The sequence below is a fragment of the Citrus sinensis genome, chromosome 4 (assembly GCF_022201045.2).
Source record: "Citrus sinensis cultivar Valencia sweet orange chromosome 4, DVS_A1.0, whole genome shotgun sequence".
NCBI classification, from domain to species: Eukaryota; Viridiplantae; Streptophyta; class Magnoliopsida; order Sapindales; family Rutaceae; genus Citrus; species Citrus sinensis.
The window spans coordinates 25,331,691-25,345,589 of NC_068559.1; the positions used below are offsets into that span (position 1 = coordinate 25,331,691).

At 35.4% G+C, this 13,899-nt stretch overlaps 2 protein-coding genes across 3 annotated transcripts; both read right to left on the reverse strand.

The window, feature by feature from the left end:
- Positions 1-1,275: 1,275 nt before the first annotated feature.
- LOC102629693 (uncharacterized) lies at positions 1,276-5,446 on the reverse strand. The gene is made up of 9 exons (XM_006484026.4): positions 5,190-5,446; positions 3,245-3,354; positions 2,956-3,024; positions 2,680-2,795; positions 2,524-2,578; positions 2,292-2,412; positions 2,030-2,077; positions 1,812-1,906; positions 1,276-1,689 (listed from the first exon to the last, which is right to left on the reverse strand). The coding sequence occupies exons 1-9, from the start codon at positions 5,302-5,304 to the stop codon at positions 1,591-1,593; spliced, it is 828 nt and encodes a 275-aa protein (XP_006484089.1). The 5' UTR covers positions 5,305-5,446; the 3' UTR covers positions 1,276-1,590.
- A 2,906-nt stretch (positions 5,447-8,352) lies between these two features.
- LOC102629024 (probable arabinosyltransferase ARAD1) lies at positions 8,353-11,788 on the reverse strand. 2 transcript variants are annotated; one of them, XM_006484025.4, is made up of 5 exons: positions 11,592-11,788; positions 10,878-11,473; positions 9,761-10,057; positions 9,580-9,675; positions 8,353-9,103 (listed from the first exon to the last, which is right to left on the reverse strand). In XM_006484025.4, the coding sequence occupies exons 2-5, from the start codon at positions 11,358-11,360 to the stop codon at positions 8,684-8,686; spliced, it is 1,296 nt and encodes a 431-aa protein (XP_006484088.1). In that variant the 5' UTR covers positions 11,361-11,473; positions 11,592-11,788; the 3' UTR covers positions 8,353-8,683. The 2 variants fall into 2 exon arrangements, with proteins under 2 accessions (XP_006484088.1, XP_006484087.1); XM_006484024.4 differs by having other exon boundaries at positions 10,878-11,481.
- Positions 11,789-13,899: the final 2,111 nt, after the last annotated feature.

Genomic DNA, 13,899 nt, shown 5'->3' on the forward strand with positions numbered 1-13,899 from the left:
CGGTATACAGTGTTAAATGCATATGCATGTGCTCATGAGGATTTCATTCCCGCAAGGCGCTGCAAGTATCTTCTGTTTAATGCTACGGGTGTAAAATTTTGCTTTGAAAACACCCAGTTCTTCTTCGAGATCTGGTATCAAGAATCAAGAAAAGAAAGATGCTGTATTACGGTTTCTCTGCTAATTACTGAACCATATAGAGATCAATTAGATGATAATCTGTTTGCATAAGTTTGCTGAAGGCAATAGCTGAGGGTTGTGAAAGTTACACAGGGAGGCTGAGATGTGCGCTTTTGAGACCTGCAGCCTTTGCAAACTTCAGTTTACCCAATTGAGATTCATTTGTAGGCATCATAATAGTGGGTCTGCATTCCCACCACTCAGTCTTGCTCTCCTTTTCTCGCCAGCTACCAGCGTTTGCTGAATTAATGCACAATCCATGATTTGTTTGATAGTTGAATCACAATCTTTTTTTTTTTTTTTTTTTTGTTCTCTGGGGACTTCGAGTTTAAGGAGTAGAACCAATTAGGATATTGCTGCAAAAGGACGAAGAGGCAATCGTGTGACTTAAAAGCCATTTCCTCCTTTCAGTTTCAGGATATCTTCTTGTAATAGTGTTTTGGCTTCTTAATTTTCTTTGTCGGCACTGCATTATTTCCCATTCAAAAAAGCTTTCAAGTGTTTTACAACATCTTCAATCTTTTTCTAACAATATGTCTGCTGTATTGCTCATTTATTTGTACTGGATTGTTCTGCTCATGTATATTTAGTTGCTCAAAAAAAAAAATTAATAATAATTATAGGATTGACTGCTAGAAGAAACCTGAAAAAAAAAAAGAAAAGATTCAATTAGTACAACATTTCTAGTTACAACTTAGAACAATATTTTGCCCAGGTTCTTGATACCCTATCAGAAAGGACATCCAGTTCAATAATGACGGTCATGATGTAACAGACTCTGCGATATTTCTATGCACGCACACTGGTCAGTAATCCCTCATTTGTATTCTCGGACAAGGCATAACGTATTCGAAAAGAGATTCTAGAAGGACTTTCCATGCTGTTACACTATGTGATTAATTATTAATAATCAATCGGAAATTAAAAAAAGGCTGTATTGGAGACTCGGAGCATCAACAAGGATGAAAAATTGTTTCGAAAAAGTAGTATGAAAGTGTTCCTTATCGAAAGCCGAAATTTAAACTCTTCCCATCGTTTATTTAATCAAGATGACATCTCGGCTGCAATGTGACACATAAGATGGCCAAAATAAGAGGAAAAGAAAGGAGTAGAACCTGAGCCTCGATTTACAATTTCTTAAGTGGAATCTCATAAACCCAATAAACTACTAAAGAATTTCTGATAAATTTGAGTCTTTTGGTATCCCCAACCCCTCCATACAATTCTAAAATAGAAAAGCGGTGTTCGATTTTGACAGAATCCTCCAGCAGGAACCGCTATGTGTATTCAGAACTGAAAGACTATGGATTCACATTCACTTACTAGGTGAGAGACAGAGCAAGGATTTTACAAGTTTGCGAAGTTAAAAATTAGATTCAGAAACTGGCCAGAAATTTTAGTTGGTTATTGCTAACTGAGCAGACTGTAAGAAGGCATCTCTTCGATCTGCAGAACATCATCCATGAGAAGTTCCCTTTCCAGCTGAGCTCGAGTTGATTTCAAAACATCCTGTGTAGAAAATGCAGAATTTCATCAGAAACTTGAAGCATATGATTTCACAGATTGGCATATAGTACAAGAAGAAATGATTTGGAAAGCATCAATTACGAAAAGAGAAGATGTATTCTTACATTGAACTCCATGTAAGTAGCATTTCTCTCAAGCCATTGCTTGTCCATAACCACAAAAGCCACACAATAAAGCAAATCAAAGGCCCACTCATTGTCTGAAACAACACGTTTAAGAATAACTAAAGCTGTCGCAAATGACAACAGACCAATTTATTTAATGTAAAATTGACAGTAGATACAGCAATGCTTGACCATGACAATATCATGGAGGCTCCTACCTGACAACATCTGCAAGAAAACTGATCTGACAAATGTCCTAGGTTTTGCTGCAAAAGAAAAGACAGCCTGCATTAGCAATGTGTTCTAAGTGTAACAAACTTTTGGCTTAAAAAAAGATCAGAGTTGGTGCTTCTACATTTTCTAGGAGATTAAGCTCAGTTTAAGATTTAGAGAGAGCATAGAGTTTCTCAGATTGCGCTTGATTACTACTGATTTGTTAATCCAAATTCTAAGGGAAAAAGATCCTTAATTTCCACTTACTAGCCTCAAGGTCAAGCATTTGCATGAGCATGAATGTGATGTTTACACCAGCAACAGCAAAGGGATACTCCCAGGCAGCGCGCTTACCTCCTTGCTTTCTTAGTAAACGCTGAAATGATGTCTGCAACAGTGAACCAAAACATATAAATCACAAAGTTAATTCTGTGCTGGCAACTTCCAATAAAACTATAACATTCCATGTCCTAATTAAACTGAACACTCAGAATCTCACCGAAAATGTCTTGGCAAAGAACAATAGGTTCTCCAGAGAAATGAATCCTGCTCCTCTGTTTATCAGGCAAATTGTCTTGAGCTACCGATATAGAAGAAAACAATATGCCAAGAAATCATAGAGGAAAAGATAAGCAGCATGATAAGGTACAAGAACCTGAAATCAGTAGATGGATCTTTTCCTTGCCATCCCATTTCTTTCCATTGATCAGATATTAAGCCATGGAGCTCCTGATCAGGGTATGTGGCGGCCCACAATGCTCTCAAAGCTTCCTGATGTCATGAAAATTCCAGATACATGAATTGCTTAAAATGAAAGGAGGAAAATACAGGCACGCACACACACACACACCCCCACTTTGAAGTTGCATCTCCCTAGCATGAGTAGTCTAGAAAAACATACACCTTTCAAGAAATGTGCACATTAACGCACCTGGTGATCGGGCCTGGAGGCATCAAAGTAAACCTTCATTCGGTGCTTCAACCTTCTCAGTCTTTCTTCCTGGAAATTTTCAAAATAATGTCGTGAACATATTGCATACCTACCTTGAAAAAAATAATCAAGGATACCGCAAAACAGAGCAGCAATCCTTAGAAACAATGTTGGTAAGTATTTTATAATATCAACCCGTCCAAGTACCAAAACTGAAGTAATAAGGCCAAATAAAACTAAAACGAGTAGCAATGCATGCCTTCCATCTTCATTAACATGAGAGACTTGCCTGTTGGGGAGTCAAGTTAATGCAAATCCGCTCATAAGTTCCCTTTCTCTTGAAACAAACACACGTCAAGCCCTTACCAATCCAGGTAGGCGTCCCACAAGTAGCATCATCTGCACACATTAGCCATTTGGGTGGTCCTTATTTAAGTTTTTTGTCATTACACAACAATCTGGTTACTAAAATTCATTTACATTCTTCAATAGCAAAAACTCAAAAAGAACTCAAACGCAACCAAAACCAATTCAACTTCAACAAGACAATCTTTTAGCCACCTCGCCCACTAACTACTCCAAAGCATTTCATATCATTGAGTTAGTATGAGCAACCACTACTAATTGTTAAGCTTCCTCAAGACATGTTCAGGTGCTGCTCAGACCACAGAAGATAAACATGTCCCCGATTCTGATTTTGTAATGAAACATACCATTTTATGGGAAAGGAAGCAATCACATCAATTAATTACACAGTAGTGGGACCATCGAAGGTATGATCGAAGCCCAATACACGACAAGCTCTGGTCCATACGATCATACGCATTAATTGAACATGATTATACGTCCATGATTGACGGGGCGGAGATCGGGAGACAGAGTCAGCTGGTAATTGATTTGAAGCACAGAACAGTTCTGTACTGTCTGTCTTGATGCGTCCGACAAACAGAATGTAAAAAAGTTTTCGGACACGCGCTTAGCTGGGAGATTGGGACCCCATTCCGACCAGATGCGAACATATGCCATATGGAATCCATGTGAGCGCTTGATCCAGTTTGGTTGGAAACCATGAAACCACGCGCTCAGGTGGAGACTGTGTGACGAATTGCGAAAGACGAGAGTGAATTATAACATCTAGCTGAGTTAGCCGAACATCACCCCCTCCATTTATAAAATGAGTTAAAAAGGAAAAGGAAAAATCTTGCATCGTTTTCATGATCGAAAAGGGAAAAACTTTTTAATCTAAATTACTGAAAATGAAAATTTGATTTTAAATTAGTAAAAAACCGATTTATTGTTAATAAAATAATAGCAGCATGTGAAACAACATAAAAAAAGGTCAATGGTCAGTCAACATGAAGTGCACTTATCATTTTGCTTTTTAATGGATATTATTATACGCCTAAGGAACCTATCTATTAGATAAGAAACCAGGGCTGCAATATCCACATCAAAAGCAGCGGAGCTTTTCATTTCCATTTTCCGAACAAAACTTAAGGCATTTATTTATTTCACGTAAAGACAGACAAGGGGACCTATGAGGGTCGCTATTATATTACGTGAATCGGTTACTTCATTATTCATGATGCACTTATTTTATGCTAAATATTCGATGCACCGGACAGCAAGTCCAAATGCAGACCGTCGATCATGAAGTGGGCCCACGTAATATGGATGGATGGCCAGTGATTGACCTGAACTTTACAGAGACCGTTGATCGAGACAAATCCGGCACAGGCACAGAGTACAGAAACGAGAAAGAAGATATTACGGCCTGGTTGATTCATATCCAACACATATCAAATTATCCATTACAGATTTTCTGTTTCCTTTTTAAAAAATAATAAAGGGAAAAAAAACTCGTACAAAATTCAACAGCATTCACACTCTTAGCTTCCGAAAACAGAAACGAACACCATGAATATGACGAACCAAATGCACCAGATTTGATGGGATAATGCCTCTAAAATGAAAAAAAAAAACTAAAAATCTAATCTTTTTTATTATCAATTAAGGCTAAAAAGAATAACTCAAAATTTTAGAAGCCAAAACGACGAAGAACATCATACATCCTATACAAAATCGAAAGTAATAACAAAGAGCAGCCGATCCAACTTACTAGCCAGAACATGAAGATGGAGTATATGAACAACGATGATAAGGGTTTTGAATCTTAATAGATCGTAGAGGTTTTTAGAAGCATCAAATGAGCATGGCATTGATCAAGTAAGTACCTGAAGCAGCGGGGCCGGGAGCAGAGCCGTGAGCGTGAGAGTAGCGGTTGATTGAAGACGAAGGGGAGAGTGTACGGATCGCCACGCAGCCTCCCTGACTCCTAAATACTCTCATCTCCTCAATGACATCAACAGTTACTCGGCAGGAATGAAACTGAAGCAAGTGAGGGAGGGGAGAGAAGGGTAAGTGGATGTCACGGTCCGAGTTTTCTGAAACTGGTTCCGACGAAATGACAACATTGCCCACTCGTTGTTTGTTATGGACTTATGGCCGTATACGATTTTACACGTAATCTTGAAAATCATTTCTCAAAATGTAATTTAATATTGTATGAGGATAATAAAGTCAATAACAGATGACAATTGATTGCCGCAATACTTCTCCAATACAATGATGTGTTTTTCAAATATATATATCAATTGAAATAGTTTAATATTTCTTCAAAATTCTGATTTTACATGTCAAATAATCAAATATTTTATTTTATAGGAATTCTCAATGAAATAACAGGTATATATTGCTGTGACGTAAGAAGTGAATATAATTATATAGAATTAATATAAAAATTTACATTTGTCAAAATTATACTTCAATTGAATCATAATTTTTAATTTTCTGGATATTGATTGGAAAAGAGACTGATAGTTACGGGGCCACTGGTGTAAAGGGGTAATATAGACTTTTGAGACTCATTTGTAGTTTTGTAATGGAGGGACTGTTGAATAGACAAGTATCTGTTGAGTCGCTAGTGTGACAAGGAGTCCAAAAACTATCTTCAGATTCCACATGGCCGTCTCGTAAAAACTCCCCACCGAATAGCAATCAGAGTAGGTGAGACTCCTTGACGAGCAACTAAGCGTTATCTTTCAAACACTCTCGAAAGAGAGTGAAATACACGTCCACAGGGTTCTTTATTTTATTTTTTAATAACAAAATAAGTTTTTCCGATTGAGCAAGAAGTTGTGTTTATTTCTCACGTGGACAATTATAAAATATCTTAATTATTTTATATTTTATCGAGTTAATATATGTCTAATATAAAATAATAAAGAGAATTAATGTTAATAGACTTTTATATTATGTGATCAAATAAACGTCAGGAAGGCTGAGAGAATTTTAAAAGAAATGAGTTATGAAAAAGAAGAAGGACAGGTTGATATTCAATACGCTTGCCTTTTCACGGGGGCAAGGGGCATTACTCATTTTTCTTAATGAAAAGTGTGGGTCACGTGGGGGGCAAGAGAACGAAACGACAGCACAAACTGTCATTTCTCTCAGGGTTCTCTCAACATTCTCGACGTTTAGCAGCACTCAAATAAGTTTTTCCTATTGAGCAAGAAGTTGTATTTATTTCTCATGTGAACAATTATAAAATATCTTAATTATTTTATATTTTACCGAATTAATATATGTTTAATAAAAAATATCAAAGAAAAATGTTAATAGACTTTTTTATTATGTGATCAAATATTATATTTGTGAGTTTAATTTTATTATATCTTATATTATAGTGTATTATGAACAAATTCAATCTTTAATTGGGCTATTTTAGCTCACACTAAAATAGTTAATTTTGTATTATTACATGAGTAATCCCTACACTTAGTCATAAAATGTAAGCAAACTCTGATCTATTATGTTGTCATTTGTGCTTGTGTGTGTATAGATTATTGAAGGGTTGAAGCTGTGATTTGCAATAAACTTAAATAGGGTCGTAACCGTAGAAGAACTCAGCAGTCTCAACAGTTAAGGATGGATTATAGCAAATCAAGGTAATGATCCCAAACATTTCCCTTTAAAACATTGTTGGTATGGTATACGACCCTAGAAATTGTTATTGAACTAGAGCATTATCAATTATTATAATGTTCTGTTGTTATATTTTGGGCGAACTTCTTTATGGTTTTATGCAGGAAAAATTGATGAACATTCATGATAAACATTTACATTCATATTTAACGGATTAATAATAAACAAGCTGGGGTGCTTCTTACTCGCAGGAGTAGTGTGTGAGGACGGTTGGGAGTGGTGAACAAAACCTTACAATAAAAAGAATCTGGCGACAAAAGAAGATAATTAGATAAAGGCCAATGTCTTTGGAGTTAGCTACGCCCCTAACTGTTATATATTCGTAAATGTTTGTCCAATGCCGGTCATCCGATTTTCGAATTTGATATGACTGCCACGTAGATTTTATTGCGCAACTGAATGGTTTAAGACGTCTGTTTAGCTCAGTTTGTGTCCAATATGCTAATAGATCTTGTAATGCGATAGCCCACTCTTTAGCTAAGCTAGCTCTAGAGATGCTCGAAATTATTGTTTGGATGGGTTCATACCCTCCCTACTTGTTGTACTTATTTTATTCTTTAAGTTGAAATGAAGGTATTTTCCATTCAAAAAAAAAAAAAGCACGGCAACAAGCCAACAAGAATCATGTATGTTACCCACGCCCCTCCCTTAAATTTGTCCTCCAAAAATACTTTTTCTAATCACATGGTTGTTACAATAGCGGAGTACAACTTGATAATGATTAAAAGAATCCTTAATTAATCCAAAGTAGGACAAGATTTCTTAAACAGTGGGCCGGGCCAGTTACATGTCATTAGTTACCAGATGTGAATAAAATAAATATCTGCAAAATACATAAATAAAAATATGTCAAAAATATCTTGTAAATTCTAAATATGTTCAAATCATGAGATATCCTCGTCATTAATAATAATAATAATAATAATAATAAAATAATATGAGATGGGCTTCTATACTGAATAGGCGGCGGATTCGTAAATCACTTCAATGAACCTTGTCAGGAGCCGAAACTCCGATTGAAACACTAAATAATGAACAATGATACTACCAAAGCCTATAGTCCCATGTAAAATATCTGCTGACAATGAATGATTCCTTCCATTCTCAGGCACCAAGCTGTGAAGTTTGTATCACAAGCCCAGATCTAACCTCTGCACTCAACTGGCTATTTGCAGACTTCGGAGAGCATTCTCCCATCAATTAGATTCAGCAATTTACTAGTGGACACTCGTTGATCATCTCTTTTGGAGCAGGATAACTTTCGCACTAAGCAGCGTAAGGTGAACGCACAGCCAAAACCAAATACAAAGCAGCTGCTTTGGCCTCTTCCATGTACCAATATGAGACATTGAATTGAATGACTAATTACCAACAAATATGAACACATCAACAAATATTACAGCCAGTTGGAAGACACTGAATTCCGTATGACTGTATGTGTATACAGCCCTATGTCATTACATTATCCAGAACTTGCTTCTGCACCAAGTCTTTGTCATCAGTCATATAATCAAGCAAGGAAAAAAAGAAAAAGAAAAAAGCTCTATATGTTACATGAAATGTAAGCCGGCAAACAATGGGAATTAAGATCTAGTGACTACCTGTGATTATTTCCCCTAAATGGGTTGCCATCACAGATGATGGAAAAATTGTGAAATGTACAGTTTCACATAAGGAAGATAAATCATATACTCCACCAATCTGGAATTTTCAATCTTCGATGTCTATGTACAGCTAGCTGGACTCCAGGAATTTTGTTCTTTACCTGTCTCCAAACCATATTGACAGCATCTTCCTTCTTTGGTGGGTACTGGAATTCGTAGTAATGAGAGATGCTTTTAAGACGCTGCCACATTTCAATCCATCTCGCTTTTGGAATCTGCCTCAGCTGATCAATCATGTAACCGGGCTGTCCTGCCTCTTTTATAGAAAAGAAAACAGAGAACTCGGAGTAGTCAATTTCATCCTCAAAGGGTAGCTCAATCCGATCACTCACAATGACAGGAACACAGTGGCTCACAATAGCATCAAACAAACGGCACGATGATGGCGTGTCTCCTGCAGGATGCAGACAGAACTTTGATGAACGCATCCCTTCTGTAGACTGGTATGAGAGAGGAACAGAAAAAATTAGATGAAATAGGAAAATTTCTGGTTAAAACTTATTATTAGAACAAACCACTTAGGTAAACACAATTTTATGCAATTTTTCACCCCTGGCTGGGAAGTCATTGTTGATCCTGTATTAGTGAATAAATTTTCATTTTACCCCTGACATAAACACACACATTCCTTTTATTTTAGGATAGAAGCTGTAGACAGTAAGAACAGACATAAAATCTAATTCCTATGTCTCTAATGATTGTAATTACCAGTTCTCTTCATGTACGAAAAGAATAGGGATGCAAGCACTGTATGATGCAAGATATTCTGAGAATGTCCATGCAGTTTGCACTGTAATAGTTCAACAATATCCCATTCCATGACTCTCAGAAATACTTTGATCGGACAATATAAATAGATCTTATTTAGGGGACCCTAACAATAACTCTATGATCTACATAGCGCTTCACTGCATACCTCTTTAATGCTTTTTGTTGTTGGTGCACTTCGCTCATAATGAACATCATCATAACCAGTTAATATCTTTGCCAGTTTGGCACGAACTTTGCCTTCCTGCAACATAATAGATCAGAACTAATCAATTCCAGTTTGATATTCTGGTTTTCAAATGAGAACATCATTGGTCAGGCTATAATACATCTTTTCTAATAGTATTCCCCTGAAAGAAAAGAAGTGTCTTGCGAGCCACAAATGGATCTGGAGGGTTATCATCTGTAAAGGATTCCACAACATGTACGTAAGGAGCGACCACATCTTTGCTTAGATTTGACATACTCCTGGGATAGCGGCCAAAATCTGCAACAATAAGAATTGATGCATTCAACTGCTGTCGAAGAAATCTGAAAGCATTTGGATGTGTCATTGGAATCACATGGTCTCTGCCTCCAGACTTCTGCCAGTATTTGGAATTCCGCAAGAATTCTAGTATCTCAATCTGAAATCAGAAGCAACCGATGTTGACAAGTCCAAAAATGAAAAACAATAAAAATAAAAATTCAGATATTGAAGGAATGTTGAATAGCAGATAATAAATAGTGCAAATATAGCAAATTTCCTAAAATATAGCAATGGGTAAAGCTTTTTATGTTCCATGATTGACACAGTTTACAATAGCAGGTTCCGCAATCGGAGCTCATTATCCAACTCGTGAAAACTTTCATATCCTTGCTCAAGCAAGTTCACAGAAAGGCGAGATGTTACTTGGAATTGACTAACAAACAGACTCCTTTAGCTTCCATCCTCCCTCACACCTTAGTAATTCTAAATTTATTTATAACCAGAACACACAATACAACGGTTACACGAAATGTGAAAAGAGTGATTCGTATATTTTCCATATGATTAGTACAGTAATTTCCCCTGCATCTAATTTTGGCTAGAGTAAGCGCTTACTGAGGGACCTCAAGTCGTCTTCTATCAAGTAGCTCAGAAAACTCTGAAAGAAATGTTAAAATCCTTCACTTTCAACATCACTGCATAAGCTCTCTAAATAAAATCAACAACTAACTTCACTGCCACACCTATTGACTACTCTAATTTAGAAAGCCGGTAACTTCAACTTTGCATTCTTTAGCTACTTTTCAATTTTACTCCCAGTATCCAATTAAGCAGATACATTATTGATTTTTCAGAAAATACATATTATCCAAATTTAACAGCAAAATCCAAAGGCAACTTTTTTTTCCCCCCGTAAATTACTAAATTTTGCAGCACTAATTAAATCGACAAAGAAACCAATGAACTAGAGTAACTACCTGTAATTGGCGATCAAACTCGGTATCGGGATCCGTCATGTTATGGCCGTGTGTGTTAAAACTCAAGGAAGAGAAAAAAGGCACAAAAAACGCCTGCGCCGTGTCGGGATCAGAAACCCTAACAGCCTCTCTCTCTTCACTTTCGCCGTCGTACAAAAGCGAAGCCATAAGCCAATACTCGACGCTATGCTGCCTCTTGATGCCCGAACTCCGCGGCCAACGCGGCAGGTTCTCACTGGTCACGGGTAAACCATCGGGACTACTGTGATCCAGCATGCCTACGTGGAACCTCCTAGGGAGATCATACATGTAGACTCTGAGAGGTGCTGAACAGGACTGTGCCGTTGATTGTAGTAAAGGGAAGAAGTGTGATCGAATATCAACGGTTCCGATGAAAACTGAGTAAGTAATTACGAGGAGAAGAAGGAAAATGAGAGAGAGTATTGCTTTTTCAAACATTTTGGAGATCTCTCGATGTTCCATCAACAGTCTTATCTGCGTACTGGTGCTGTAATGCCACCCAGTGTCGTTTGATTAATAACGGCTGTCGTTTGGTTGGACAAAATGGAACGATGATAAGCAGCGCCTCACTTTATCTACATGACTTATGAACATGCTCTCTGTGAGTCTCTGCCGTCCAGCTCTTAATTAACTTAAAACTTAATTCTACCGAGTACCGAATAATGATTTTGTAAAAGATGAGCATATATTTACCTTTTCGCCGATAACGAGTACCGGCTCTGCTATTTTAATCTCTAGATCACCGTGGATGCCGCATCAGTGTAGCCAACTGAAGTGCAATTAAAGTAAAGTGAACTCTATTATGTTAAAAACTAAAAAAAAAAAAAAAGTCGGTTCCGACTCCGAGGACTTGTTCTTTGATGAACAAGGTAAATAAAGGTCAATGTCTTAAAGACTTTGGCGTCCACTGTGGTGTTCGCGGATCCAATTTTAAAGATTGTATATATAATTTGTATTGAATTTATAATTTTATAAATTATAAATTTTTAATTTGACTCAATTCATATTTATTTTTATTATTTTATAAATTAATTTGTACGTTAAAATTTTTTAATTATATCTTATCTACGAATTAATTAAATAAAAAATTAATATAAAAATAATTTTATTAACAATTAAATTTAAAATTAAATAAGATTTAAATAAATTAATTGTTTAAATAAAATTAGAAAATACATTTAAAGCTTCAAAATATAATACACTAAAAACAAATTCATTTGTTTAGATCCATACATGAAAATTAACTGCTTAAGCCGTCCACTAAATCCAAAAATATTTATTAAATTCATTTATTTTGTATTGTTAAGCTTATTCTTTTAATTAATTTTCAACTTTTTAACTACTGGACTTAAGATATAGGAATTTAAATAATTAGTATTTAGTTATATCTTTTATATATAAAAAAAATTGATTATTTTAGTTACCAAATAAAAGATTTTTATCAAAAATCAAACAGGAATTGTTCGCTGTTATTGAAAAAAAAAATCTTTAAATTATTATTATTATTTTGCTCAAATAAACTAAACAGGTTTAGTTACAAGTATGATTTATGTTTATAAATTAAAGAGGAAAAAGGAATCCCAGCATAAAACCATTTTTAACCAACCCATCAACATGCTTGGCAACAAGCTCTAAAAGCAAGGGCCGTGGTATGCTATGAAATGTGATCTTGTTGCGAGTTGTGACCAAGAACCTCGTAAGAAAATGAGATGGTTGCCAACTGGCCATGATCACCTTGAACACAATAGAAATCACGTGGCTTATAATTTATAAGGGAAAATTTCATGTGACCGGTTTTTCTCGACCAACCCGGCCACGAGGGCTACATAGCTTGGTCGTGCTACAAAAATTAGATGTTATGCGACCCGTTAAGCTTATTGCTTGAGCGAATATATTGCATGTGGCTTATTTGTCTAATTTTATATATATAAAAAGATACAGTAACACATTTACCTTGTTTATATTTTATATTTTCTGGTTTTGCAAATGTTGATTGAATTGAATTGGTAAGTTCTATGGAAATCGCACGGGTAGTAAAGATTTGATGAGCTCACACTGGATTAAGGAGAAGTTTGGTTGCATTTATGCAGTATTTTCTGAAAGAAATATCACACTAAAATGGTCAAAATTAAATACAACAAATTTCAAATTAAAGCTGGCAATTAGGACCTTAGGATCAATTGATATGGAACATCATTACCAAAACTTGACAATTTCTTACAGGTTTTTAATTTTCAAGGTTTAAGCTACCATTAAAACATTTTTTTAATAAAAAAAAAACCTACCTTAAAACTAGCAATTTTGTATTGTAGCATCTGCCAATTTTAATTTTGGGAAATTTACAACCGTCCACCTGTTTGTTTTGTCTTTTTCAAAAATACACTAACACTTTTTTTTTTTCAGCGCACCACCTAAAGTTTACTTTTTGTTGCATTCTTCCATATCCGTCTAATTTCCGTTAGCAAATTTAACGGAATGACCTTTTTACCCCTCAAAATTATAATTTAACCTAACATAAATAGAAATTGGAGATAAATTGGATGGATTTAATTTTTTTCAAAGGTGGATGCTAGAAATTGGAGGAAAATAATGTTTGTTGCTTGCTAAATTTAGAAAATTTTAATTTATTTTTTTGGAGGAAAATAGTGTTTGTTACTTGCTAGATTTAGAAAATTTGTATTTATTTTTTTCTTTCAAAAAGTAAATTTCCCTTTAATTTTTTAAGTGGCGGTGATCGACTATTAAAGAAATAAATAAATAAACCACGGTGTTGACAAGAACCATCTTTTTTTTTTGACAATAATATTTTTTTTCAAATTGCATTCTTATATTATGGCATTGGCTAAAATGATGAATATAATACGTACAGTGCTTCTACATTATTAGTTCAATGTATTGATCATTGACGTATCATTAATGCACGTTTGCCTATATAACAAGTAATTAATTTTTATTTATACTCAGATCAATTCAACCCAAACCTCAATCCTCTTGTATTAAT

What these genes read in the sequence shown, in the direction of transcription:
- LOC102629693 (XM_006484026.4), bottom strand. Translation starts at nt 5,304, where the DNA reads ATGAGAGTATTTAGGAGTCAGGGAGGCTGCGTGGCGATCCGTACACTC. An exon ending in TCCCGGCCCCGCTGCTTCAG is followed by an intron (nt 3,355 to 5,189) that starts GTACTTACTTGA and finishes TAATGTGTGCAG; the next exon opens with ATGATGCTACTTGTGGGACG. An exon ending in TCTTTGCCAAGACATTTTCG is followed by an intron (nt 2,413 to 2,523) that starts GTGAGATTCTGA and finishes TCACTGTTGCAG; the next exon opens with ACATCATTTCAGCGTTTACT.
- LOC102629024 (XM_006484025.4), bottom strand. Translation starts at nt 11,360, where the DNA reads ATGGAACATCGAGAGATCTCCAAAATGTTTGAAAAAGCAATACTCTCT. An exon ending in AGTTTGATCGCCAATTACAG is followed by an intron (nt 10,058 to 10,877) that starts GTAGTTACTCTA and finishes TTCTGATTTCAG; the next exon opens with ATTGAGATACTAGAATTCTT. An exon ending in CAACAAAAAGCATTAAAGAG is followed by an intron (nt 9,104 to 9,579) that starts GTATGCAGTGAA and finishes CTCTCATACCAG; the next exon opens with TCTACAGAAGGGATGCGTTC.